This window comes from Triticum aestivum, chromosome 5D (genome assembly GCF_018294505.1).
Source record: "Triticum aestivum cultivar Chinese Spring chromosome 5D, IWGSC CS RefSeq v2.1, whole genome shotgun sequence".
Classification (NCBI taxonomy): domain Eukaryota; kingdom Viridiplantae; phylum Streptophyta; class Magnoliopsida; order Poales; family Poaceae; genus Triticum; species Triticum aestivum.
Genome location: NC_057808.1, coordinates 388,748,420 through 388,774,372, shown reverse-complemented (window position 1 = coordinate 388,774,372; position 25,953 = coordinate 388,748,420). Strand labels below are relative to the sequence as shown.

Below are 25,953 nucleotides of genomic sequence, written 5' to 3'. Positions count from 1 at the left end.
CACCTTTACGAATTTTGATATTTTCTTTGTAAATTTGATCAAACTTAAAGAGGTTGGACTTTTCAAAAAAGTAATACACCTTATAATTTAAAACAAAACGAGTACTTTTTTTTTAAGAATCTCAACAACACCAACGACGCAGCAAAGCGCATCCAACCTTCTAGTTGAATACTAAACCAGAAGAAGAAAACAGTAAAAGAAATTGCTTACTGTCAAGCGTCAACATGAGTGTCTGTTATCGTAGTTTCGTCGGTCCAAACTTAACTTTGTTTAATTTGCAGCAAAAATGAAGCACACTTCAGCCGAACAGAAATGTGTACTGTTATCGCCTATCCTGCACAACTACAAACTGAGATCAAAATTTGAAGGCCAGTAAGATGACTGACATAATCACCATGGAAGATTCTTGGGCACAAAAGATGCTTCAAGAGAACAATGAATTGATCTCTTATTGACAAAATGAATAAGCCATCAGTTACAAGATCATTAGCAGTTTTGAGTGAAGGAAAGAACAAGCCTAAGGTAATTCTATGAAAAAGATTACACTGATCACTGTCCATTCATTAACAGGACGAATTTTCCCTAAAGAACACTCCTTAAGAATCAAGAGGGAAAATCCCACTCCCTAAAGAACACTCTTCAAGAAACAAGGAGGAAAAAATCAACTTATTTTTTAGCAGTGGCATGACTCTAGACTCCTTGTTTGGGCTACACAGAGAATGGCAGCTGGTAGAGGTAAGTGAAGCATATGTACAGAACCGGAGCAACTCCTTCCCTTCCTGGTTTATGTGAGGCATCTAAAGGCTTCCCTGACCCCCATCTCCTAGACAGAACTGCAGTATTGATTGTACTCCTTTCTACAGGCCTCAGGGACAACGCATGCGGTACAAATCATGCACCTCCGTGCTTGCGAACTGCGCGTAGTCCTGTTGTTGTTGACGACTCGCCTCCTTCTTCTTGGAAGAACGCTTAGACGGCGCTTCACTGGGCATGTTATTGCTTGGTGGAGTTAGTGTCACCGGTGGGTTGATAGGTGGGGGCGCTGATGTTGCTGGGCAGCGATGTCGGACATTGATCGTGTGCGTCTTGGTTTCAGTTGAGGTGCTACCAGTTATGTTTACCACAATAACAGCTTCCTTGTCCCTGGTGTCTTCGCACCACCAGTTTTGTGGTATCCCGTCCACAAATTCTTCTTGTGTGTAGAAGTCCTCATGGTGTATTGTAATATCCACGGTTTCTCCTGGTTTAATAAGACCGTTCGCTGGTAGGACCTGTCGTGCCATGGTAAATTAGAAGTTGGTTATGGTATTCAGCATAAAGGCAATGACAAATCGAGAATGCCAAAGAACCCGCACTTCAGAACTACTGTCTGCCATGGGCTGCGGACGTGGATTTTTGCCGTGATTCAGTAATGACTAACGATTATTGATCTATATGGGCAAATGGCTACATAGTTTGTTTCTTATAAGCTTTGCTAGAAATTATAAGGAGTAATAATCGATGAATCATATGGTTCCTATAGGTTGCCGCGAGAACCTACATATAGACTGAAGTTTCACATCATGGAGTCATCGATGGATCATATGGTTCCTATAGGTTACCTTTAGACTCCATGATGGTACAACATAAAAAGTTGGTCGAAAAACTTAGTTGTATGCAAGTATAAAAAAATATAGTCATTCATACCTCAAGCCAAAGTGGAAAGCCAAATGATGCCCTTGGAATAATCTCTGGTTTAGTCCCATCGTCCTTTTTGGTCGACTGGCCTTCACATAGGATTTCAAAAGCTGCTTTGCTTGTTTCACAATTATTGGTAATTTGGAAAACAATATTCTCTTGATTTTCCAATATAATTTCCTCTGTGCTAACTGTGCTGTCAGGAACAAAACAAGACTCCTTAAGCATAGACCGCACTTCCTCGTTCGATTCGATTATTTCTCCATACTCTTGTCTTCTTGTTAACTCATCTACTCGTGCAATATCAACGCTAAATGTGCACCTCACAGGTTTATGATCACTCTCTGTGACCTCCATGACAGCTACATACCTATTAAAACAGAGGTAAAACAATATGCATATGAGAGAAAGGAATGGTGGGATATCACAAGGAGAAATCAAGAAAAAGTGTTGTAGTAGCTGACGATGTAATTGCAGCAACTACAGGGCACTCTAGCGAGCATTCGGCTACTGATACAGCACGACTGTCGCGATATAGCACCCTATCACACCAAGCAGGTATCCGCTTCTTCTCACCCGAATCATACCCTACAAGGCAGTTGAATAAGAAGCTTCAGAACCAATGGTTTTATTTACTATGCGCTAATAAATTACAAAGCGATTAAGAAATATATATTTCTAAGTGAGCCAGTGGCAAGATCTGAGCAGAGTTTTTTTTTAAATCATCGCTGAACAGAAAATAATTGATCAAATGCTTGTAGAATCAAAAGAGGCATACCTCCAAGACCTGGCGCGTGCTTTTGGAATTTGTAAGTCGGTGGGAATTTGATCAGACCTTCACGCATTCCTTGAAATACTTTTCCAGCTTTCATTTCTGCTCGAAGCTGATCCTTCTCTCTTAGCCAATCAAAGCTTCTTTGGGAAACCATGTCCCTTGCTTCATCATATGTGATACCATAAAGCCGGTAGTTGAAATCACCAAGAAAGACAACCATATCAGCATCAGCCAAGTCAGGCCTGACCTCATCAACTGGATTTCCATTAACCTGCCATTACCACAAAATCTGGACATTAGCATAATTCATCAGTATGGATATCCTGAAGGTTAGAGAACACGTACATTCACTGTTTTGTGCAATTGGACAGATGTAGCAGAAGCTGAAACAAAAGAAATCACAAGGGTTAGAGAAAGTACTTTTTGGTGCTTGAAACAACATTATGGAAATTAAATAGGAAACGAACATGTGGATCCATGAGGTTTGTTGAAAGCCATTGTACGATAAATGTGATCGAAGTCAGCATTGCGCCTGGCAACAGCTTCCAGATGTGCAGCAAAATGATTGCTCACAAAACACATTTTACGATCGTAGACTCTTATTCTTAATCCTACACCACCCTGCAGAAGAATCACTTGTCATGACGCAAGGAAAATAATTGGGGAGCATGACTTAGACACATGCAACAAAATATAAATCGGTGCAGTGATCAGTGACTTGAATGTACTCTACTGATTACTTCATTCCAACTTTCATTCTTCATGTTTAGAAACTTGTCATTATGGTAGTTGTACATAAGGACACAGCCTTCAAAAATGGTGGCTACAACGAGGAACATGAATGTCTGTACATATATACCATCATATACCTTATTGCCGATGGCACGTCCAAGACCACATGGAACTGCTGCAGCCTCAACATCACCGACATATGGCTTAAGACTTTTTCTTGCCCTTGAAAAGTTAATATTTTCCATATTATGTATATCACATGAGAACGGAAACTCAACAGGTTATCATTATGCGGCAAAAGAAATTTGATCGTAATTCTAAGAAACTAATTCATGACAGGCCCATACCATGCAGCAATAAGCAATGCAGCCAACTGCCTAGAACCAACTCGGTGGAATGATGTCCCCTCATCAAGTGCTTTGCCTATATTGTCTATCCACCATTGACCATTGGCACTTCCCTCAAGTCCTACCTAAAACCATGAACAAGGGAAGTTCAGTAAAGCGTGTGACTCAGGGATACTTACACATAAAGAAAGCAACAATATGAGCCATCACGGAGATCATAATTTTTAAATTTGAGAGAGAAAGTAAAACAATCAAAATAAGATAGACTTAACGAAAAGAATGATGCAGATGACATTTTGGTTCATTCAAGTGAATATCATAAAATTGGAAGTGTCCAAGAAAAACCGTAGTTGCCATGAAACAATACATAAATCATGTCGCATTGATGATTGATAACCAAAAGCTTGGTTGCTGGGGAAAGCAACAACTAATGACTGGATTGTACAATAGCAGGAAAAGATGAAACAGTAAAACCGTGATAAAATGGCTAAAACATGTTAGTGAGAGTATAATGAACAACATTACAACTTGGAACAGTATTGAAGTGTTCTTTCCGCATAAGAATGCTCGTAATTGCTTTAGAAAAAAATATGCTGTCACAAAACTAATATCCGGTGGTGAAAATTCAAGAGTTGAGAGTGATCTAAAGCACAAAAATGGAATCTAAAGGGAATAACCCCACTTTACAAGTAAATTGCTAAGATAGTGCGATTGGCAGGTTGAACCATATACATCGAATTAACACTCCTAAAGCAGGATTAGTTTTTAATGTTCTTAGCTACCAATACATACTTCGACGCAGGCTTTAAATAATTGATTGATTGAACAGCAACAAAATGAATGACTGAAAGGGAGATAAAGTATCTCACAGTTTCTTTTGCTGCAGAAATTGCAAGAAAACCTGCACCCATCTCAACCTCTTGTAATCCAACAACAACTAACCCAACATCAGATGCTACGCTACCCAACCATGCTTTAAGTGACTCTGCAGTTGCTTTTCCCTGCGCTACATTCCAACTTCCAACCATTATGTTTATCTTTTCCATTCTAGTGTATGACAATTCTTTGTTAGCCAATTCAGTTCGCAAAACATCATCAAGAGGTCCAGGGGAAGTCAGTGGCCATCCCCGGATACCGCCATGATGTGCCAGAGTGTAGATGTAAGAACCACCAATCGCCATCCTTATGACCGGGCAGCTATGTCCAGTCCATCCTGCGAGAAGGTTACCATCGACATCCATGACTTGAACAGTACCACTGGCGTAGCCGACCCACACCCTATCTCCGAGTGCCTTTATGCACTGCACAGAAGAAGTATGATGCTGGAACTCCTGCATTCGGTTCCCATTTCCATCCCACTGGATAATGCAACCATTTGTGCATCCAGACCAAATTGCCCCATCATCTGCTTGAGCCACTGCTCCTGTTCTCCGGTTATCTTCGACAAATGTCCCCTTTGTTGCAACCCTGCGCACCGCATCGGCTGCTCCCATTAAGGCATTCCTAGATTTCTGGAAGAAGTTCAAAGAGCCTCCCGACTTGTCCTTCTTCGATGGCTTTACTTTGACCTCTACTTCCTCCATGGGTTGCTCTGGCATGACCGGTGCATCTAGCCGAGCCGACTCAACTTGGCCATCCATTCCAAATACTTTCAGCAGCTCCCTTGTACGAGCATCCCTGAGGCACACATTTCAGTACAATCTACAAGTTAAAGCAGCTACCTGGCAAAGACGGTAATCTAATCTAAACACAACATTTCATTGGTATTTCTGAAGGCATACCAGAGAGCAAATGTCATGCTTGTCAGGGTCCAAACCTTGGCCCGAGAATGATCGGCGAGCATGTACTTAACATCGGATGCAGGGAGAGAGCATACGTTGCCAACTGTGCAATGGTTCCTGAGGTCAATGTACGCCCTCTCCACCAACAATGCAGCCATGTGCCTCTCTTCCGGTGACAGCGAGAGGGACTTGGCAATGGCATCGTATGGCCATGCCTTTATGACTCCAGCCTCTGAGCCCGACCATATCTCACCTGCCAGATTCAAACAGCGAGAGGGATTCTTCACATTTGGCAAGCACATACAACAGAAATGCATTGTCACAATATGAGGAGATGATAGATAGATGGCATGCTCACCATATGAGGTGATGGCCATGGAGAGCACGGGCGTCCGGCCGTAGGCCTGCCATGTGAGGGCTTCCCTGAACACGGGGGCGCTGTTGGGTCCACCGTGTGCGCTTCCCCCAACGCTCCCTTCGCCGCCTGAACCAGGAGGCGGAGGCGCGGGCGCCGTGGCGGCCGTCTCGAGGTCCATGCGCCACGAGCGGATCCTCCCGTCCTTGTGCCCCGTCCACAGCAGCCCGTTGGCCCTGTCCATGGCGACGCAGAGCGCGGGCGGCGCGGGTACGCCCTCGCGGAAGGGCGCGCTCTCCTCGTCGCCCCGGCGCGCGCCAGCGCCCCAGCCGGCGAACACCTCGTCGAGCGCCCACACCCTGATCCCGGATTCGGCCCCGGCCCACAGTTGGCGGCGCTGCGGATCGGAGGCGAGCGTGCGGAGGAAGGAGCCGGCCTGCGTCTCCCGGAGCGGGTGGGGCCGCACCTCGAGCGGGGGAGGGCGGTGCGGGTGCATTGCCGCGCGGAGCGGCACGCGGAAGATGCCCTTGCCGCCGCCCGCGCCGACAAACTCCGGGAGGGTGCCGGCGCCGCCGCCGTACTCGGACATGGCGCGCTCGAGCGTCATGGAGCCGTCGCTGGCGCCGCCGACGGAGCGGCGGGAGCTGGGGCCGGAGGAGTAGGAGGCGCTGGGGTGGTGGTGGTGCTGCTGCTGCGGCGGGAGCGGCGGGTGGTAGCCGGCGGGGACGCCGGCGGAGGAGTCGTGGTGCGCGTAGGAGAGGGAGTGGGAGGCCGGGAGGACGTGGTCGTCGTCGAGGCTGAGGTTGCGGAGCGCGGCGCGGCGCGCGGACGCGGTGTCCCCGCGCGACAGCGGCTGGCTGTAGGAGATGCCCCTCCGCTGCGGCGGCCGCGACGAGGCGGCGGCCAGCTCCTTGAGCGCCTCGTCGTCGGGCTCCATGGGTGTGATCGTGATCGCGCCCCCGCCACCGACGGCCGGTCGATCTGATGTGCGTGCGTGCGCGCGGGCGGCCTGATCGGTGAGTGGTCCTGGGGCTGGGCGTGGGAATGGGAGCGGGAGGGATAAGATGGAAATGGTCAAGATGGCGAGGCGAGGGAGGAGGGCGCGGCGAGGGAGGCGCGGGAGAGGGAGTGGTCGGGGGTCCGAGGCCGCGCGCCACCCGCGGCCGTCGGAGACGGAGGCCAAGGGGGGGCGCGTGTCGCCTGCTCCTGTCTGCGGACCGGGACCCACTGTCAGCGTCCGAGGCTATTTTTTCACTCTTTTCGTCATTTCTCTTCTCCTCGCATGAAATTTCCTTCAATTTCAGCCACCTAAATTAGTACTGCCACAAGATTGGTTACAATCTACTCCCTCTGGTCCTTTTTAAGTTTTGTCTAAAGTCAAAACATCTCTAGTTTGGCCAAATTTATAGACAAAGTACAAATATCCACAATACCAAATCAATATAATTAGATTCATTATGGAATGTAGTTTCATATTATATTTATTTAGTATTATTGTAGATGTTGATATTTTTTTAAATAATTTTGGTCAAACTTTATAAAGTTTGACTTGACACAAATTTTATATACGGAGTAAAAGGGACGGAAGGGAGTAACACTCAGCCAAGCAATGTTATTGGGCACCGTGTTTTTTGTGCAGGGTATGTATGATTGACGTTCTAATTCTATTTCAAATGTGATAAATTAGTCCTAAAACTTTGAAACAGCCTAGTCCCAGTTATTTACGGGCCGGACCCCCCTTTCCCTGACCTAGACGAGCGGCGATGGCAACAGACCTAACCTACTACTTGGCGAGTCCGAGCGCCCCTTCTCCCTCCGTTTGTCACTCCAACGACAGGAGAGGACGGGGTGATGTGACCCCGTCTTCGGAGAAGAGGGAGTACAAGGGGAGGTCCGATCTTCACGGAATAGGACCTTCAGCTCCCGAGGCTATTTTTTCACTCTTTCCATCATTTCTCTTCTCCTCGCATGAAATTTCCTTCAATTTCAGCCAGCTAAATCAGTACTGCCACAAGATTGGTTACAATCTACTCCCTCCGTTCCTAAATGTGTAAGTATTTTTTAGAGATTTCAATATGAACGATGTATATAGACATGCTTTAGATTGTGGATTCACTGTTATTGGGCACTGTTTTTTTCTTTGTGTAGGGTATGTACAATTGAGGTTCTAATTCTATTTCAAATGTGATAAATTAGTCCCAATACTTTGAAACAACCTAATCCCAGTTATTTACGGGCCGCACCCCCCCTTTCCTTGACCTAGACGAGCGGCGGTGGCGACAGGCCTACCCTACTACCCGGCGAGTCGGAGCCGCCCTTGTCCCTCCGTCTGACGCTCCAATGATAGGAGGGGGCGGGGACCCTAGATCTTCGGTCTGATGGTGGTAGGGTTAGAATAAATTTAGGATTGTCACCATTCGGTGGCGGTGAGGCGATGTTGTCACCGTCAACGTCGAATAATGTCTCCCAGTCTCGCCCTCATTCCAGTGATGCTTCTTCACATATCATCGGGAGGTGTGTAGAAGATGGTGTGTCCTGAATCTGGTTCTTTAGGTTGATTTTTTATAGGTTTGTCTAGATCGCGCTATCCTACACAGGGAACAATACAGTTGTATATCTTGGTCATCTGGCTCCAGTTCCGACCTATGATGGTTGGCAAGCCTCGGTCCTATTAGGGAGCGTAGGAGATTTGTGCTCTTCGACTCCGTCTGGTCGAAACTGAGGCGCTGCGGGCCTTGTCTTGAGTTTTTTCTCTTCATGGCAGCGATTTGTTATGCAGGTTGCAGCCACCTGGGTCTTATGGTCTACAAGGACGATTTTACAGCAGCTACTTCTACAAGATCCTAGGTTTAAACAAGTTTTTTCTGCTAAGACACGGAGCAGAGGCGGCACCGAGCTTTGCTTAAGGCGCGCCATTGCTACCTCTTGAGCTTGCGTTGGTTTTTCCCTTGAAGAGAAAAGGGTGATGCAGCAAAGTAGAGTAAGTATTTCCCTCAGCTTTTGAGAACCAAGGTATCAATCCAGTAGGAGACAACGCGCAAGCCACCGAATACCTGCACAAACAAACATCAACTTGCACCCAACGCGATAAAGGGGTTGTCAATCCCTTCACGGTTATTTGCAACGTGAGATCTGATAGAGATGGATAGACGGTAAAATAATATTTTTGGTATTTTTTGGTTTATGGAACGAAAAGTAAAAGATTACAAAGAAACTAAATAGGAAACGGAGATTGTAGATCGAAAACTTATATGATGGAAAATAGACCCGGGTGCCATAGGTTTCACTAGAGGCTTCTCTCAAGATAGAAATTATTACGGTGGGTGAACAAATTATTGCCGAGCAATTGATAGAAAAGCGCAAAGTTATGACGATATCTAAGGCAATGATCATGAATATAGGCATCACGTCCGTGTCAAGTAGACCGAAACGATTCTGCATCTACTACTATTACTCCACACATCGACCGCTATCCAGCATGCATCTAGAGTATTAAGTTCATAAAGAACGGAGTAACGCCTTAAGCAAGATGACATGATGTATAGGAATTAACTCAAGCATTATGATAATAACCCCATCTTCTTATTCTCGATGGCAACAATACAATACGTGTCGTTTCCCCTTCTGTCACTGGGATCGAGCACCACAAGATTGAACCCAAAGCTAAGCACTTCTCCCATTGCAAGAAAAACCAATCTAGTTGGCCAAACCAAATCGATAGTTCGAAGAGACTTGCAAAGATATCAAATCATGCATATAAGAATTCAGAAAAGATTCAAATAATATTCATAGATAAGCTGATCATAAATCCACAATTCATCGGATCTCGGCAAACACACCGAAAAAGAGTATTACACCGAATAGATCTCTAAGAACAGCGAGGAGAACTTTGTATTGAGAATCAAAGAGAGAGAGAAGCCATCTAGCTACTAGCTATGGACCCGTAGGTCTGTGGTAAACTACTCACGCTTCATCGGAAAGGCAATGGTGTTGATGTAGAAGCCCTCCGTGATCGAATCCCCATCCGGCAGGACGCCGGAAAAGGCCCCTAGATGAGATCTCACGGGTACAGAAGGTTGCGGTGGTGGAAAAGTGGTTTCGTGGCTCCCCTGAAAGTTTTTAGGGTATATGAGAATATATAGGCGAAGGAACGAGGTCGGTGGAGCTACGAGGGGCCCACAAGGTCGGGGGCGCGCCCTCCACCCTCCAAGTCTCCTGGGTGTCTTCTGGTCCAAGAAAAAACATCGCGAAAGTTTTATTCCGTTTGGACTCCGTTTGGTATTCCTTTTCTGCGAAACTCTAAAATAAGGAAAAAGCAGGAACTGGCACTGGGTTCTAGGTTAATAGGTTAGTCCCAAAAATCATATAAAATAGCATATTAATGCACATAAAACATCCAAAACAGATAATATAATAGCATGGAACAATAAAAAATTATAGATACGTTGGAGACGTATCAGCCGTCGATGAAGGGAAGAGCACGGGGCAGAGGCGGCACAGAGCTTTGCTTAAGGCGCGTCATCGTTGAAGGGAAGAGCACGGTGAACGAAATATGCCCTAGAGGCAATAATAAAGTATTATATATTTCCTTATATCATGATAAATGTTTATTATTCATGCTAGAATTGTATTAACCGGAAACATAATACATGTGTGAATACATAGACAAACAGAGTGTCACTAGTATGCCTCTACTTGACTAGCTCGTTAATCAAAGATGGTTATGTTTCCTAGCCATAGACATGAGTTGTCATTTGATTAACGAGATCACCTCATTAGGAGAATGACGTGATTGACTTGACCCATTCCGTTAGCTTAGCACTCGATCATTTAGTATGTTGCTATTGCTTTCTTCATGACTTATACATGTTCCTATGACTATGAGATTATGCAACTCCCGTTTACCGGAGAAACACTTTGTGTGCTACCAAACGTCACAACGTAAATGGGTGATTATAAAGGTGCTCTACAGGTGTCTCCAAAGGTACTTGTTGGGTTGGCGTATTTCGAGATTATGATTTGTCACTCCAATTGTCGGAGAGGTATCTTTGGGCCCACTCGGTAATGCACATCACTATAAGCCTTGCAAGCATTGTGACTAATGAGTTAGTTGCGGGACGATGTGTTACGGAACGAGTAAAGAGACTTGCCGGTAACGAGATTGAACTAGGTATCGAGATACCGACGATCAAATCTTGGGCAAGTAACATACCGGTGACAAAGGGAACAACGTATGTTGTTATGCGGTCTGACCGATAAAGATCTTCGTAGAATATGTGGGAGCCAATATGGGCATCCAGGTCCCGCTATTGGTTATTGACCGGAGACGTGTCTCGGTCATGTCTACATAGTTCTCGAACCCGTAGGGTCCGCACGCTTAACGTTACGATGACAATTTTATTGAGTTTTGATGTACCGAAGGAGTTCGGAGTCCCGGATGAGATCGGGGATATGACGAGGAGTCTCGAAATGGTCGAGACGTAAAGATCGATATATTGGACGACTATATTCGGACTTCGGAAAGGTTCGAGTGATTCGGGTATTTTTCGGAGTACCGGAGAATTACGGGAACACGTATTGGGCCTTATTGGGCCATACGGGAAAGAAGGAAAAGGGCCTCAAGGGTGGCCGCACCCCTCCCCTTGGTCTGGTCCGAATTGGACTAGGGAAGGGGGGCGCCCCCTTCCTTCCTTCTCTTTTTCCCTTCCTCTTTTCCTATTCCTTATGGGAGGTGGAATCCTACTAGGACTAGGGAGTCCTAGTAGGACTCCACACTTGGTGCGCCCCCCTCCTAGGGCCGGCCTCCTCCTCCCTTGCTCCTTTATATACGGGGGCAGGGGGCACCCCATGGACACAACAATTGATCCTTGAGATCTCTTAGCCGTGTGCGGTGCCCCCCTCCACCATATTACACCTCGATAATACCGTTGCGGAGCTTAGGCGAAGCCTTGCGTCGGTGGAACATCATCATCGCCACCACGCCGTCGTGCTGACGAAACTCTCCCTCAACACTCGGCTGGATCGGAGTTCGAGGGACGTCATCGAGCTGAACGTGTGTAGAAATCGGAGGTGCCGTACGTTCGGTACTTGATCGGTCGGATCGTGAAGACGTACGACTACATCAACCGCGTTGTGATAACGCTTCCGCTGTCGGTCTACGAGGGTACGTGGACAACACTCTCCCCTCTCGTTGCTATGCATCACCATGATCTTGCGTGTGCGTAGGACATTTTTTGAAATTACTACGTTCCCCAACAGTGGCATCCGAGCCTGGTTTTATGCGTTGATGCTATGCACGAGTAGAACACAAGTGAGTTGTGGGCGATATAAGTCATACTGCTTACCAGCATGTCATACTTTGGTTCAGCGGTATTGTGAGATGAAGCGGCCCGGACCGACATTACGCGTACGCTTACGCGAGACTGGTTTCACCGTTGCGAGCACTCGTTGCTTAAAGGTGACCGGCGGGTGTCTGTCTCTCTCACTTTAGTTGAACCGAGTGTGGCTACGCCCGGTCCTTGCGAAGGTTAAAACATCACCAACTTGACAAACTATCGTTGTGGTTTTGATGCGTAGGTAAGAACGGTTCTTGCTAAGCCCGTAGCAGCCACGTAAAATATGCAACAACAAAGTAGAGGACGTCTAACTTGTTTTTGCAGGGCATGTTGTGATGTGATATGGTCAAGACATGATGTGATATAATGTGTTGTATGAGATGATCATGTTTTGTAACCGAGTTATCGGCAACTGGCAGGAGCCATATGGTTGTCGCTTTATTGTATGAGATGCAATCGCCATGTAATAGTTTTACTTTATCACTAAGCGGTAGCGATAGTCGTAAAAGCAATAAGTTGGCGAGACGACAATGATGCTACGATGGAGATCAAGGTGTCGCACCGGTGACGATGGTGATCATGACGGTGCTTCGGAGATGGAGATCACAAGCACGGTGCTTCGGAGATGGAGATCACAAGCACAAGATGATGATGGCCATATCATATCACTTATATTGATTGCATGTGATGTTAATCCTTTATGCATCTTATCTTGCTTTGTTTGACGGTAGCATTATAAGATGATCCTTCACTAAATTATCAAAGTATAAGTGTTCTCCCTGAGTATGCACCGTTGCAAAAGTTCTTCGTGCTGAGACACCACGTGATGATCGGGTGTGATAGGCTCTACGTTCAAATACAACGGGTGCAAAACAGTTGCACACGCAGAATACTCAGGTTAAACTTGACAAGCCTAGCATATAACAGATATGGCCTCGGAACACGGAGACCGAAAGGTCGAGCGTGAATCATATAGTAGATATGATCAACATAGTGATGTTCACCATTGAAACTACTCCATCTCACGTGATGATCGGACATGGTTTAGTTGATATGGATCACGTGATCACTTAGAGGATTAGAGGGATGTTTATCTAAGTGGGAGTTCTTAAGTAATATGATTAATTGAACTTAAATTTATCATGAACTTAGTCCTGATAGTATTTTGCAAATTATGTTGTAGATCAATAGCTCGAGTTGTTGCTTCCCTGTGTTTATTTTTGATATGTTCCTAGAGAAAAATTATGTTGAAAGATGTTAGTAGCAAAGATGCGGATTGGATCCGTGATCTGAGGATTATCCTCATTGCTGCACAGAAAAATTATGTCCTTGATGCACCGCTAGGTGACAGACCTATTGCAGGAGCAGATGCAGACGTTATGAACGTTTGGCTAGCTCAATATGATGACTACTTGATAGTTTAGTGCACCATGCTTAACGGCTTAGAATCGGGACTTCAAAGACGTTTTGAACGTCATGGACCATATGAGATGTTCCAGGAGTTGAAGTTAATATTTCAAGCAAATACCCGAGTTGAGAGATATGAAATCTCCAACAAGTTCTATAGCAAAAAGATGGAGGAGAATCGCTCAACTAGTGAGCATGTGCTCAGATTGTCTGGGTACTACAATCGCTTGAATCAAGTGGGAGTTAATCTTCCAGATAAAATAGTGATTGACAGAATTCTCTAGTCACCATCACCAAGTTAGTAGAACTTCGTGATGAACTATAGTATGCAAGGGATGACGAAAGTAATTCCCGAGCTCTTCGTGTTGCTGAAATCGACGAAGGTAGAAATCAAGAAAAACATCAAGTGTTGATGGTTGACGAGACCACTTCAAGTGTTGATGGTTGATGAGACCACTAGTTTCAAGAAAAGGGCAAAGGGAAGAAGGGGAACTTCAAAAAGAACGGCAAGCAAGTTGCTGCTCAAGTGAAGAAGCCTAAGTCTGGTCCTAAGCCTGAGACTAAGTGCTTCTACTGCAAAGGGACTGGTCACTGGAAGCGGAACTACCCCAACTATTTGGTGGATAAGAAGGATGGCAAAGTGAACAAAGGTATATTTGATATACAGATTATTGATGTGTACTTTACTAGTGTTTATAGCAACCCCTCGGTAATTGATACTGGTTCAGTTGCTAAGAGTAGTAACTCGAAACGGGAGTTGCAGAATAAACAGAGACTAGTAAAAGTGAAAAAAGGTATATTTGATATACAGATTATTGATGTGTACTTTACTAGTGTTTATAGCAACCCCTCGGTAATTGATACTGGTTCAGTTGCTAAAGACTAGTAACTCGAAAACGGGAGTAGCAGAATAAACAGAGACTAGTAAAAGGCGAGGTGACGATGTGTGTTGGAAGTAGTTCCAAGATTGATATGATCATCATCGCACACTCCCTATACTTTCGGGATTAGTGTTGAAACTAAATAAGTGTTATTTGGTGTTTGCGTTGAGCATGAATATGATTTGATCATGTTTATTGCAATACAGTTATTCATTTAAGTTAGAGAACAATTGTTGTTATGTTTACATGAATAAAAACCTTTTATGGTCACACACACCAACGAAAATGGTTTGTTGGATCTCGATCGTAGTGATACACATATTCATAATATTGAAGCCAAAAGATGCAAAGTTAATAATGATAGTGCAACTTATTTGTGGCACTGCCGTTTAGGTCATATTGGTGTAAAGCGCATGAAGAAACTCCATACTGGTGGGATTTTGGAATCACTTGATTATGAATCACTTGATGCTTGCAAACCGTGCCTCATGGGCAAGATGACTGAAACGCCGTTCTCCGAAACTATGGAGAGAGCAACAGATTTGTTGGAAATCATACATACAGATGTATGTGGTCCGATGAATATTGAGGCTCGTAGCAGGTATCATTATTTTCTGAGCTTCACATATGATTTGAGCAGATATGGGTATATCTACTTGATGAAACATAAGTCTGAAACATTTGAAAAGTTCAAAGAATTTCAGAGTGAAGTGGAAAATCATCGTGACAAGAAAATAAAGTTTCTATGATCTGATCGTAGAGAAGAGTATTTGAGTTACGAGTTTGGCCTTCAGTTAAAACAATGTGAAATAGTTTCACTACTCACGCCACCTGGAACACCACAGCATAATGGTGTGTCCGAACGTCATAACCGTACTTTATTGGATATAGTGCAATCTATGATGTCTCTTACCAATTTACCACTATCGTTTTGGGGTTATGCATTAGAGACAGCTACATTCACGTTAAAAAGGGCACCATCAAAATCCGCTGAGACGACGCCTTATGAACTGTGGTTTGGCAAGAAACCAAAGTTGTCGTTTCTTAAAGTTTGGGGTTGCGATGCTTATGTGAAAAAGTTTCATCCTGATAAGCTCAAACCCAAATCGGAGAAATGTGTCTTCATAGGATACCCAAAGGAGACAGTTGGGTACACCTTCTATCACAGATCCGAAGGCAAGACATTCGTTGCTTAGTATGGATCCTTTCTAGAGAAGGAGTTTCTCTCGAAAGAAGTGAGTGGGAGGAAAGTAGAACTTGATGAGGTAACTATACCTGCTCCCTTATTGGAAAGTAGTTCATCACAGAAACCAGTTTCTGAGACACCTACACCAATTAGTGAGGAAGTTAATGATGATGATCATGAAACTTCAGATCAAGTTATTACTGAACCTCGTAGATCAACCAGAGTAAGATCCGCACCAGAGTGGTACGGTAATCCTGTTCTAGAGGTTATGTTACTAGACCATGACAAACCTACGAACTATGAAGAAGCGATGGTGAGCCCAGATTCCGCGAAATGGCTTGAGGCCATGAAATCTGAGATGAGATCCATGTATGAGAACAAAGTGTGGACTTTGGTTGACTTGCCCGATGATCGGCAAGCAATTGAGAATAAATGGATCTTCAAGAGGAAGACGGACGCTGATAGTAGTGTTACTGTCTACAAAGCTAGAATTGTCGCAAAAAGGTTTTCGACAAGTTCAAAGTGTTGACTACGACGAGAGTTTCTCACTCGTATCTATGCTTAAGTCTGTCCAAATCATGTTAGCAATTGCCGCATTTTATGAAATATGGCAAATGGATAAACAAAACTGCATTCCTTAATGGATTTATTAAAGAAGAGTTGTATATGATGCAACCAGGAGGTTTTGTCAATCCTAAAAGTGCTAACAAAATATGCAAACTCCAGCGATCCATCTATGGACTGGTGCAAGCATCTCGGAGTTGGAATATACGCTTTGATAAGTTGATCAAAGGATATAGTTTTATACAGACTTGCGGCGAAGCCTGTATTTACAAGAAAGTGAGTGGGAGCACTACAGCATTTCTGATAAGTATATGTGAATGACATATTGTTGATCGGAAATAATGTAGAATTATTCTGCAAAGCATAAAGGAGTGTTTGAAAGGAGTTTTTCAAAGAAAAACCTCGGTGAAGCTGCTTACATATTGAGCATCAAGATCTATAGAGATAGATCAAGACTCTTGATAAGTTTTTTCAATGAGTACATACCTTAACAAGATTTTGAAGTAGTTCAAAATGGAACAGTCAAAGAAAGAGTTTCTTACCTGTGTTACAAGGTATGAAATTGAGTAAAGACTCAAAGCCCGACCAAGGCAAAAGATAGAAAGAGAATGAAAGTCATTCCCTATGCCTTGGCCATAGGTTCTATAAAGTATGCCATGCTGTGTACCAGATCTATTGTATACCCTACACTGATTTTGGCAAGGGAGTACAATATTGATCTAGGAGTATATCACTGGACAGCGGTCAAAATTATCCTTAGTGGAATAAGGATATGTTTCTCGATTATGGAAGTGACAAAAAGTTCATCGTAAAGGGTTACGTCGATACAAGTTTTGACACTAAATCTAGATGACTCTAAGTCTCGGTCTAGATACATATTGAAAGTGGGAGCAATTAGCTAGAGTAGCTCCGTGCAAAGCATTGTAGACATAGATATTTGCAAAATACTTACGGATCTGAATATGACAGACCCGTTGACTAAAATTATCTCACAATCAAAACATGATCACACCTTAGTAATCTTTGGGTGTTAATCGCATAGCGATGTGAACTAGATTATTGACTCTAGTAAACCCTTTGAGTGTTGGTCACATAGAGATGTGAACTATGGGTGTTAATCACATGGTGATTGTGAATTATTGATGTTAAATCAAATGGCGATGTGAACTAGATTATTGACTCTAGTGCAAGTGGGAGACTGAAGGAAATATGCCCTAGAGGCAATAATAAAGTATTATATATTTCCTTATATCATGATAAATGTTTATTATTCATGCTAGAATTGTATTAACCGGAAACATAATACATGTGTGAATACATAGACAAACAGAGTGTCACTAGTATGCCTCTACTTGACTAGCTCGTTAATCAAAGATGGTTATGTTTCCTAGCCATAGACATGAGTTGTCATTTGATTAACGAGATCACCTCATTAGGAGAATGACGTGATTGACTTGACCCATTCCGTTAGCTTAGCACTCGATCGTTTAGTATGTTGCTATTGCTTTCTTCATGACTTATACATGTTCCTATGACTATGAGATTATGCAACTCCCGTTTACCGGAGGAACACTTTGTGTGCTACCAAACGTCACAACGTAAATGGGTGATTATAAAGGTGCTCTACAGGTGTCTCCAAAGGTACTTGTTGGGTTGGCGTATTTCGAGATTAGGATTTGTCACTCCAATTGTCGGAGAGGTATCTCTGGGCCCACTCGGTAATGCACATCACTATAAGCCTTGCAAGCATTGTGACTAATGAGTTATTTGCGGGATGATGTGTTACGGAACGAGTAAAGAGACTTGCCGGTAACGAGATTGAACTAGGTATCGAGATACCGACGATCAAATCTCGGGCAAGTAACATACCGGTGACAAAGGGAACAACGTATGTTGTTATGCGGTCTGACCAATAAAGATCTTCGTAGAATATGTGGGAGCCAATATGGGCATCCAGGTCCCGCTATTGGTTATTGACCGGAGACGTGTCTCGGTCATGTCTACATAGTTCTCGAACCCGTAGGGTCCGCACGCTTAACGTTACGATGACAGTTTTATTGAGTTTTGATGTACCGAAGGAGTTCGGAGTCCTGGATGAGATCGGGGATATGACGAGGAGTCTCGAAATGGTCGAGACGTAAAGATCGATATATTGGACGACTATATTCGGACTTCGGAAAGGTTCCGAGTGATTCGGGTATTTTTCGGAGTACCGGAGAGTTACAGGAATACGTATTGGGCCTTATTGGGCCATACGGGAAAGAAGGAAAAGGGCCTCAAGGGTGGCCTCACCCCTCCCCTTGGTCTGGTCCGAATTGGACTAGGGAAGGGGGGCGCCCCCTTCCTTCCTTCTCTTTTTCCCTTCCTCTTTTCCTATTCCTTATGGGAGGTGGAATCCTACTAGGACTAGGGAGTCCTAGTAGGACTCCACACTTGGTGCGCCCCCTCCTAGGGCCGGCCTCCTCCTCCCTTGCTCCTTTATATACGGGGGCAGGGGGCACCCCATGGACACAACAATTGATCCTTGAGATCTCTTAGCCATGTGCGGTGCCCCCCTCCACCATATTACACCTCGATAATACCGTTGCGGAGCTTAGGCGAAGCCTTGCGTCGGTGGAACATCATCATCGTCACCACGCCGTCGTGCTGACGAAACTCTCCCTCAACACTCGGCTGGATCGGAGTTCGAGGGACGTCATCGAGCTGAATGTGTGTAGAACTCGGAGGTGCCGTACGTTCGGTACTTGATCGGTCGGATCGTGAAGACGTACGACTACATCAACCGCGTTGTGATAACGCTTCCGCTGTCGGTCTACGAGGGTACGTGGACAACACTCTCCCCTCTCGTTGCTATGCATCACCATGATCTTGTGTGTGCGTAGGAATTTTTTTGAAATTACTACGTTCCCCAACACACGGGGCAGAGGCGACACCGAGCTTTGCTTAATGCGCGTCCTCGATGAAGGGAAGAGCACGGGGCAAAGGTGGCACCGAGCTTTGCTTAAGGCGCGTCGTCGATGAAGGGAAGATCACGGGCCAGAGGTAGCACCGAGCTTTGCTTAAGGCGCGTCGTCGATGAAGGGAAGAGCACGGGGCAGAGGCGACACCGAGCTTTGCTTAAGGCACGTCATCGATGAAGGGAAGAGCACGGGGTAGAGGTGGCACCGAGCTTTGCTTAAGGCGCGTTGTTGATGAAGGGAAGAGCACGGGACATCGCCACATATATTCTCCTCCCGATGGCATACGATGCAGGGCGGCGGCGGTGCTCGATGTATTCACATCAGTAGGTGCGACAAAGGGGTGTGGCTCTGTGGACCAAGGGGATGGGGGCGCAGCGATGGAGGTCCGACCCCTATCCCTTGAGCGGCGACATATGGCCAACCGAAGGGGAGGCCCCTGTTCCTCTTTTCTTACGGGAGCATGACTGGTCCGTTCCCTCGAGAGGCAACCTCCTCTATCCGGGGAGGGAAATAATGAATCGATATCCACTTACTAGTGGAAAAGGTGGGTAAATACTCCCAATTTCTAGGGAACATAGCAAAATGGTTAGTTGTGAAGTTGGAAAATTGGGGTGGCCCGGAAGCCAAAAATGCAGTACCAAGTTATAGGCTTTTCGCCGCTGCCCGATTCGAGCTCCCCTACTGCCCTGTCGCCGCCGCTGGATCCCCACACACACCCGTTGCCACACCGCCGCCGCGCTTCCACCGCTCTATTCGAGATTCTTGTGCCGCTACGCCACCGCCAATCCGCCACCCGATTCGAGCTCCCGCCATCGGACATTTGAGCTCCCCGCTCGCCGCATTTGACGCTAGACGCTCGGGCGCCGCACCGTTCCTCGTCGCTCAGCCGCCGACGCTCCTCTCGAAGCTCGGTTGCCACCGCTCGATCCGCAATCGCGCTACCGCCATGTCGTTGAAGAAAATCTCGAAGAGTAAGACCGGCTTCTTCGGGGTGCAGAAGAAGCCGTCTGGAAACTTCGGCGTGGAGTTCCAGTGCGATGGCTATCGCTACTGAATCGACACGTTCAACTCCGTCACGTGGTCCTGCGTGCATACGACATTGCCACGTGGCGTTCTGACCGGCAGAGGCACGAGATGAACTTCCCAGAGATCGAGAATCAGGCAGACGCAGGGCTAATTGGGCCGAAGAATATTAACATTTGGCGGATGAACGAGAAGGAGGAGGAGGAGGAGAATAGGCCGGTAATTCTCTTTGCTCCCGGCGATATTGATGACACGGCGATGACGAGGTTTGCGCGGGAGCATCCAGAGTATGTCCAAACCGAGCGCTAGTTCTTCTGTAAGCACAAGGCCGAGCAAAAGAAGAAGACGATGAAGGAGGAAGAGGCCGGCCCCTCGATGATGATCACCATCGAGTCCGACTGCAGAAGCATGGTAGTTGGACACCAAACAAGGCAGAAAGAAATCATTGCTACCTAGGTATGTCGTCGTGAATCTATAATACCTAAATAGTTCATCCCCATTAACCTATTTCTCTTGACATGCAGTCTATCCACATCAGCATAGATGCCATGTCAGCGGTTATCATCCAATCATTCTTCTTCGTTTGCATGTAAACAGGCGAATAGTCTCCCAGTAAAAAAGACCACTTTTCAACTGACGAAGACGGCATATGAGGTCATCCGCCTGGCTACACTAAGGCCGTAATTCTCATGTGATTCTCAGACTTCCGTAACTGATGCCCTTTGGCTTTTCTAAAAAAATAAGTTGCTTTTCCATGGGCCACGGTTACTCCAGAATCATAAAAATCCACCACCGCGTGTGCGTGTCCTACTCCTTCCTTATCCAGTCTCCGCTGCATGTCTCGATCCTTCGATATCACGCATCCTTCTCTGCTTATTAGCCGCCGGCCGCCTCATGACACCTTCATCTCCTTCTGCTGCCCTCGTTCGCCTTGCCGCCGGTCGAACCATGCGACGCCGTCGACCTACTGGCTACTGCAGAGGTTAGGAGGAGTTGTGGTGTCACCAGATGCCCTGGGCAACGTGGATCTTGATTCTTGAGCCACCGCCATCCCCTGTCTTTTTCTATCAGGCTGGATGCTCCGCACAAAAATCTGCATGGCTATTGGTGACAAGTGTTTCCCTGCTCCCTGTCACAGGGCACTGATTCAAGGCACACCCAACGTCATCTATGATTAGAGGAAAAAATTCTGCATGGACTCCGTGAAACCGAGGAGGTATGTAACTACTATATCATAGGCTTCTATGTTCGACAAGCTTTGGTAATGATATGAGATGGTCACTTTCCTTGATTTTGTTCAGAAGAGGTGTGGATCTATTATGTTTAATTTTGCCCCATATGACGTATTCTTGCAAATCCCAGGAACTGATCAGATTAAAAGAGAAGTATGATGCCCAGTTGTATGGAAATATTTCATACATTTAGGACTACTGTCATGGGAAGATTGATGGAAATATTACCAAGAAAATGAATATACTGCACAATGTATTCATTTTCTAAGCTTACTGCAGTATATTCAGAACAAGGAAAAGGGCAGATTACTGCAGTGTATTCAGAACAAGGAAAACGGCAGTTGTCCAACTTTTCTCCACGTTATCTATGGTATGGGCTCAGTTTAAGTTTGAACCCTTTTATTTTATATTTTTCGTAGTTGACAGTTTGCTACTCATCTTTGTGCACTAAGCCTTGATGGATAGTACATCCACATGTCCTCCTCTGTTTAAGTATCTTGCTTATAAATCCAAACAAATTAGTCAGTGCTGACTGTGTTATCTTCCCAACTATTCTGCAATTTGCATATGCTGAACTGACTAAATATGCCTATTTGTCCAAGGTCTGAACAACATGTTTGAGATTTTAAACCACAAAAATTGTCATTCTCTATTTTTTATTCACTTAATGTACCTTATAAGGTTTCATGCATAGTTTCTTTTTGTTGCAACAAATTCTGTTTTCAACTCGACAATTTGGATCTCGGTACTTATGTGTATAATCACTCATGCTCTATTCAGCCTAATGCTTTGAGCAAAAAGAATTGGTACTCACTTTGGCAAACAGAGAGAAAGGAATATGTTTTTTTTGTTGATATTGGAGCTCCATCACCCACTGTCAAGTATTGCAAGCAAGCAACTAAAGCAACTACAGTGGCCAATAATGCATATATGAAGATTGATTTACAACAACAGCTCCAACATTTGTACATAATCTTTCATATTGTGTCTCTTTCCGAATCCCCGTTAGTGTGTTTATATACATTAATATTCCTGCAAGTCAAACGAGATTACTTAATTATGCCATATCAAGATGTGTCCATTGCAGTTTTCTCATCTTAAGTTCTTAATACATTATGCAAAAAGTTATTCAATTTATCTATCATCATTTTCATAGGACTAAGAGTTCCCGCAGCAATGCGCGGGGTATCATCTAGTATATATATTAGTACACTGCACAAGGTTGTTTTGGCGAGAAGCGTACCTTGTGCAGCAAACTGCTATACTTCATGTAGGAGTGAGCCTATTGTTTTGTAAGGCAAAAATCATGTTCTACTCCCGAGCTCATTTGAGCTTGGGATGGAGAGTAAAATCTAAAAATAATTAAAAAAAATAAAAAAAATTGAAATATCTTTGGTGCAAATATTGCCAAAAGTTTTACGTGCTCACAAAATTTCATGTTGAAAAGACATTTTTGGAAATCGTGGCAAAAGAAACAAAATCAACACTCCAAAATGCTTTCGAAAACAACATTTCATGTTCTACTCCCGAGCTCATTTGAGCTTGGGATGGACAGTAAAATCTAAAAAAAATAAAAAAAAATTGAAATATTTTTGGTGCAAATATTGCCAAAAGTTTTACGTGCTCACAAAGTTTCATGTTGAGAAGACATTTTTGGAAATCGTGGCAAAAGAAACAAAATCAACACTCCAAAATGCTTTCGAAAACAACATTTTTGAAGCATCAATTTTTTTTTACGATGACTTTCAAAAATGTGATTTCGAGATGAATTTTTGTGAGCACGTAATTTTTTTGTCAATGTTTGTACCAAAAAAAATCAGAAATTTTGATTTTTATTGGATTTTACTGTTCATCCAAGCACATGTGAGCTCGGGCTCAGAAACTCCACATCCTTTGTAAGCAGCTTTTTTATATAGAAAGTCATATTACGAGTGGGCTCGCATTTTAGTTTTTTCTAGTGCAAGCTATGCCTATTATGAAATGCACAACAATAGCTGCTATCCTTGTTTTAGGTTCTGCCAATGGCCGACTGGGATGTCTCTACTGTCTCATCACCTCGATGATATATTGTCAGGGTAAGGAATTATTAGGAAATACACACACATTTTCAGCTTATCGTGTTTACTCTAAACAATATTTCTTCTAAACAAAATATAATATTATTTATGATCTAGTGTCTATTTGCAAAAATTCTTTCTAAACATCAAATTATTTGTTAGCTATTTCCGCAGCAGCGTGTGAGGTATCATCTACCAACCCACACCATGACAAAGGAATTGCTTCATACAACCAATAGGTCTTAGGGATGCAAGAGTGGGTCCCACTAAGCCCGCAAAACATGAAAAATTCTCTGGTAACGATAGGTGGTGGGTGGGAGGGTTGGTACATGCTTTCTTTTGCTATATATCTAGTTTTCCAGAATGAAATATCTCTTAACTAGATGTTAAATTACAGACTATTTTCACTGTTGCGTTAGTTGTGCCAAGAGCTTCAAAACTAAATCTTATATTGATAGGTTTTAATATATTTTTTCGGACTTAACTTGTACTCCCAACTCCCCATGCGACAAACTTGTACTTCACGTGTTACATACTTCTACTCCCTATGTGGTAATGTACTTCCTGGGGTTGTAATTTGTACTCCTAGCGGAGTGCAACCTGAACTATCCGCAATCACACAACTTGTACTTCCGACGGTGTACTTCTATGTGTTCAACACGTACTATCTACTTAATGCACTTGTACTCACACGTTGTATGAGAAACCCAAGGAAATATCGGAGAGAGAAAAAATGTTAATCCCAATAGAAAAAACCAGACGCAAAATGAAAAAACCAAACAAAAAGCATCAGCCTACCCCATACCAACAACCTCCACGCCCATATCCCTCGTGTGCCTCTGGGCGCCACTTCCTAGGCTTCTATCGTGCGCCATGCATCGCACACTTGGGTCATCGTGCACCCAAAAGGTGCCCCCTTTACGGGGGTTACCTCCTAGAAGAAAGAAGATAGTCAACGTGTTTTTTTTGCCAACTCGGCCTGACGGTTGAGACCTCCCTGTCATAAACCGCATCAATCGGCAGTTATGGGGCCATCAATGTTTTGGAGTCATGGGTGGTTCTTCATTGCCTAAACGAACTGTGATGGTTTTTGGTTATTTTTGTAGCAGTTATGATAATTTTATGCGATTAACTCAATTATTCCGGACACGGGCCATCTGAAACAAGAGGGGTAAGTCGTGGCTGAGCTCTAGTGAGTCAAAGGCGGCTAGGGCTGCACGCCTCTTGCCGGCCTCGCCGCAGGTCTATCCGTCTGCTGTGGCCTTAGGCTATGGAGGCGTGGTGGATCTCCGTACGTGTCGGCGGGAGGCTGTGGAGGCTCCCTGGAGATGGCATAATGTTCTCCCCGCCCCCCCTCCCCCTCCCTCCCGTCCTGACGGTACGTCTAGCCTCGTCAGAGGGTGTGTGGAAGTGTGTCTCCGGCGGATCTCGTAACAGTCGGTTGGTGTTTGCCTTCGGTGGATCTGCTTGGATCCGGTCTTCATTCGTCTGCCTGTGTATCGGATCCTTCTGATCTACGCTTCTCTTAATCGGCGGCGGTTGTTGTTCTAGTGCGCTGGTCCTATGAGGCCTTAGCACGGCGACTTCTCGACTGTTTACTACAACAAGGTTTTCCGGCTCCGGTGAGGGAGGGGCGATGATGACGGCACACCTTCGGCTCGCTCCATTGATTGTAGTTGTCCCTAGACGGTCTACAGACATGGATGTAATTTTTATTTCCAGTGTCCTATGTACTATCTTAACGGTTGACGAATACTATATCATAAGTTTTGTCGAGAAAAAATAATCAGGGTCTGAGTTTCGGGTCCGTGTTTAGATGACCACCTAGCCTACTCGGCTTCGCGCGTGTATTCGATTGACACCACCCAGCCGAACTCGCCTTCGCGCCTTCGCTCCTCTATATACTCCCCTGCCCCCTGCCTGTCTCTCCTTGCAAAGTTGGTAGTATCCTGCCGCCGTCGAGTCGCCACTCGCCGGCCGATCGATTGCGAGTTAGTAGCAGCCAAGCACGCACGCACGCAGAGTTTTAGTTTCGTTCCAAGCTCCCCGCGCGCCCATCGATGCCGACCCGGATGGCGAGCTTCAATCTCTTCCGGCTGCGGCCGTTGGCGGAGCTTTTGCCGGAGGTCGAGAGCACCACGGAGGCCGTTTTTTTTTCTTTTCGAAAAAGGGATCTCCCCGCCTCTGCATCAGAGTGATGCATACGGCCATCTTATTAACCAAATAAAAAGGTTCTAACAAGGTCTCAAAGTCTTCAACTGGAAAAAGTAAAAAAAAAGCTCACACATAGCCAAAATGGGCTAGAAACACAAACTAGCCAAATAAAGGACGCCACAACCGGCTGGCTAAAGAGGGATAGGTAAACTAATTGCCTATCCTATTACATGACCGCCATCCAAACCGGTTGAAGATATCCCGAGCTACCATCTCCCAGCGGATAGATCCAATAACCAAAAGCTCCCTGGCCTCCATCGGAGTGAGTAGCGACCACGAACGGATCAATGCCGTGGCTCGAAAAATAACCTGCAAAAAATGAATACGTGATGTTCTGTTAAAAACTAAATCATTTCTGCAATTCCAGATAGTCCACAGCAAAGCGCATACTCCAACACGAATATGTCCCCCACGGAGGCCGTTCCTT

At 44.9% G+C, this 25,953-nt stretch overlaps 1 protein-coding gene and 1 long non-coding RNA gene across 2 annotated transcripts; one reads left to right on the top strand and one right to left on the bottom strand.

The window, feature by feature from the left end:
- Positions 1-422: 422 nt before the first annotated feature.
- LOC123122022 (type I inositol polyphosphate 5-phosphatase 13) lies at positions 423-6,872 on the bottom strand. Its single transcript, XM_044542143.1, has 11 exons — positions 5,671-6,872; positions 5,313-5,565; positions 4,401-5,208; positions 3,532-3,656; positions 3,322-3,406; positions 2,920-3,073; positions 2,798-2,835; positions 2,456-2,723; positions 2,142-2,265; positions 1,687-2,047; positions 423-1,271 (listed from the first exon to the last, which is right to left on the bottom strand). The coding sequence occupies exons 1-11, from the start codon at positions 6,602-6,604 to the stop codon at positions 867-869; spliced, it is 3,555 nt and encodes a 1,184-aa protein (XP_044398078.1). The 5' UTR covers positions 6,605-6,872; the 3' UTR covers positions 423-866.
- Positions 6,873-20,816: 13,944 nt separating this feature from the next.
- On the top strand, positions 20,817-22,294 carry LOC123125056 (uncharacterized). Its single transcript, XR_006461276.1, has 3 exons — positions 20,817-21,005; positions 21,162-21,239; positions 21,386-22,294. It is a non-coding gene; the product is annotated as an uncharacterized lncRNA (long non-coding RNA).
- The last annotated feature ends 3,659 nt before the right edge of the window (positions 22,295-25,953 follow it).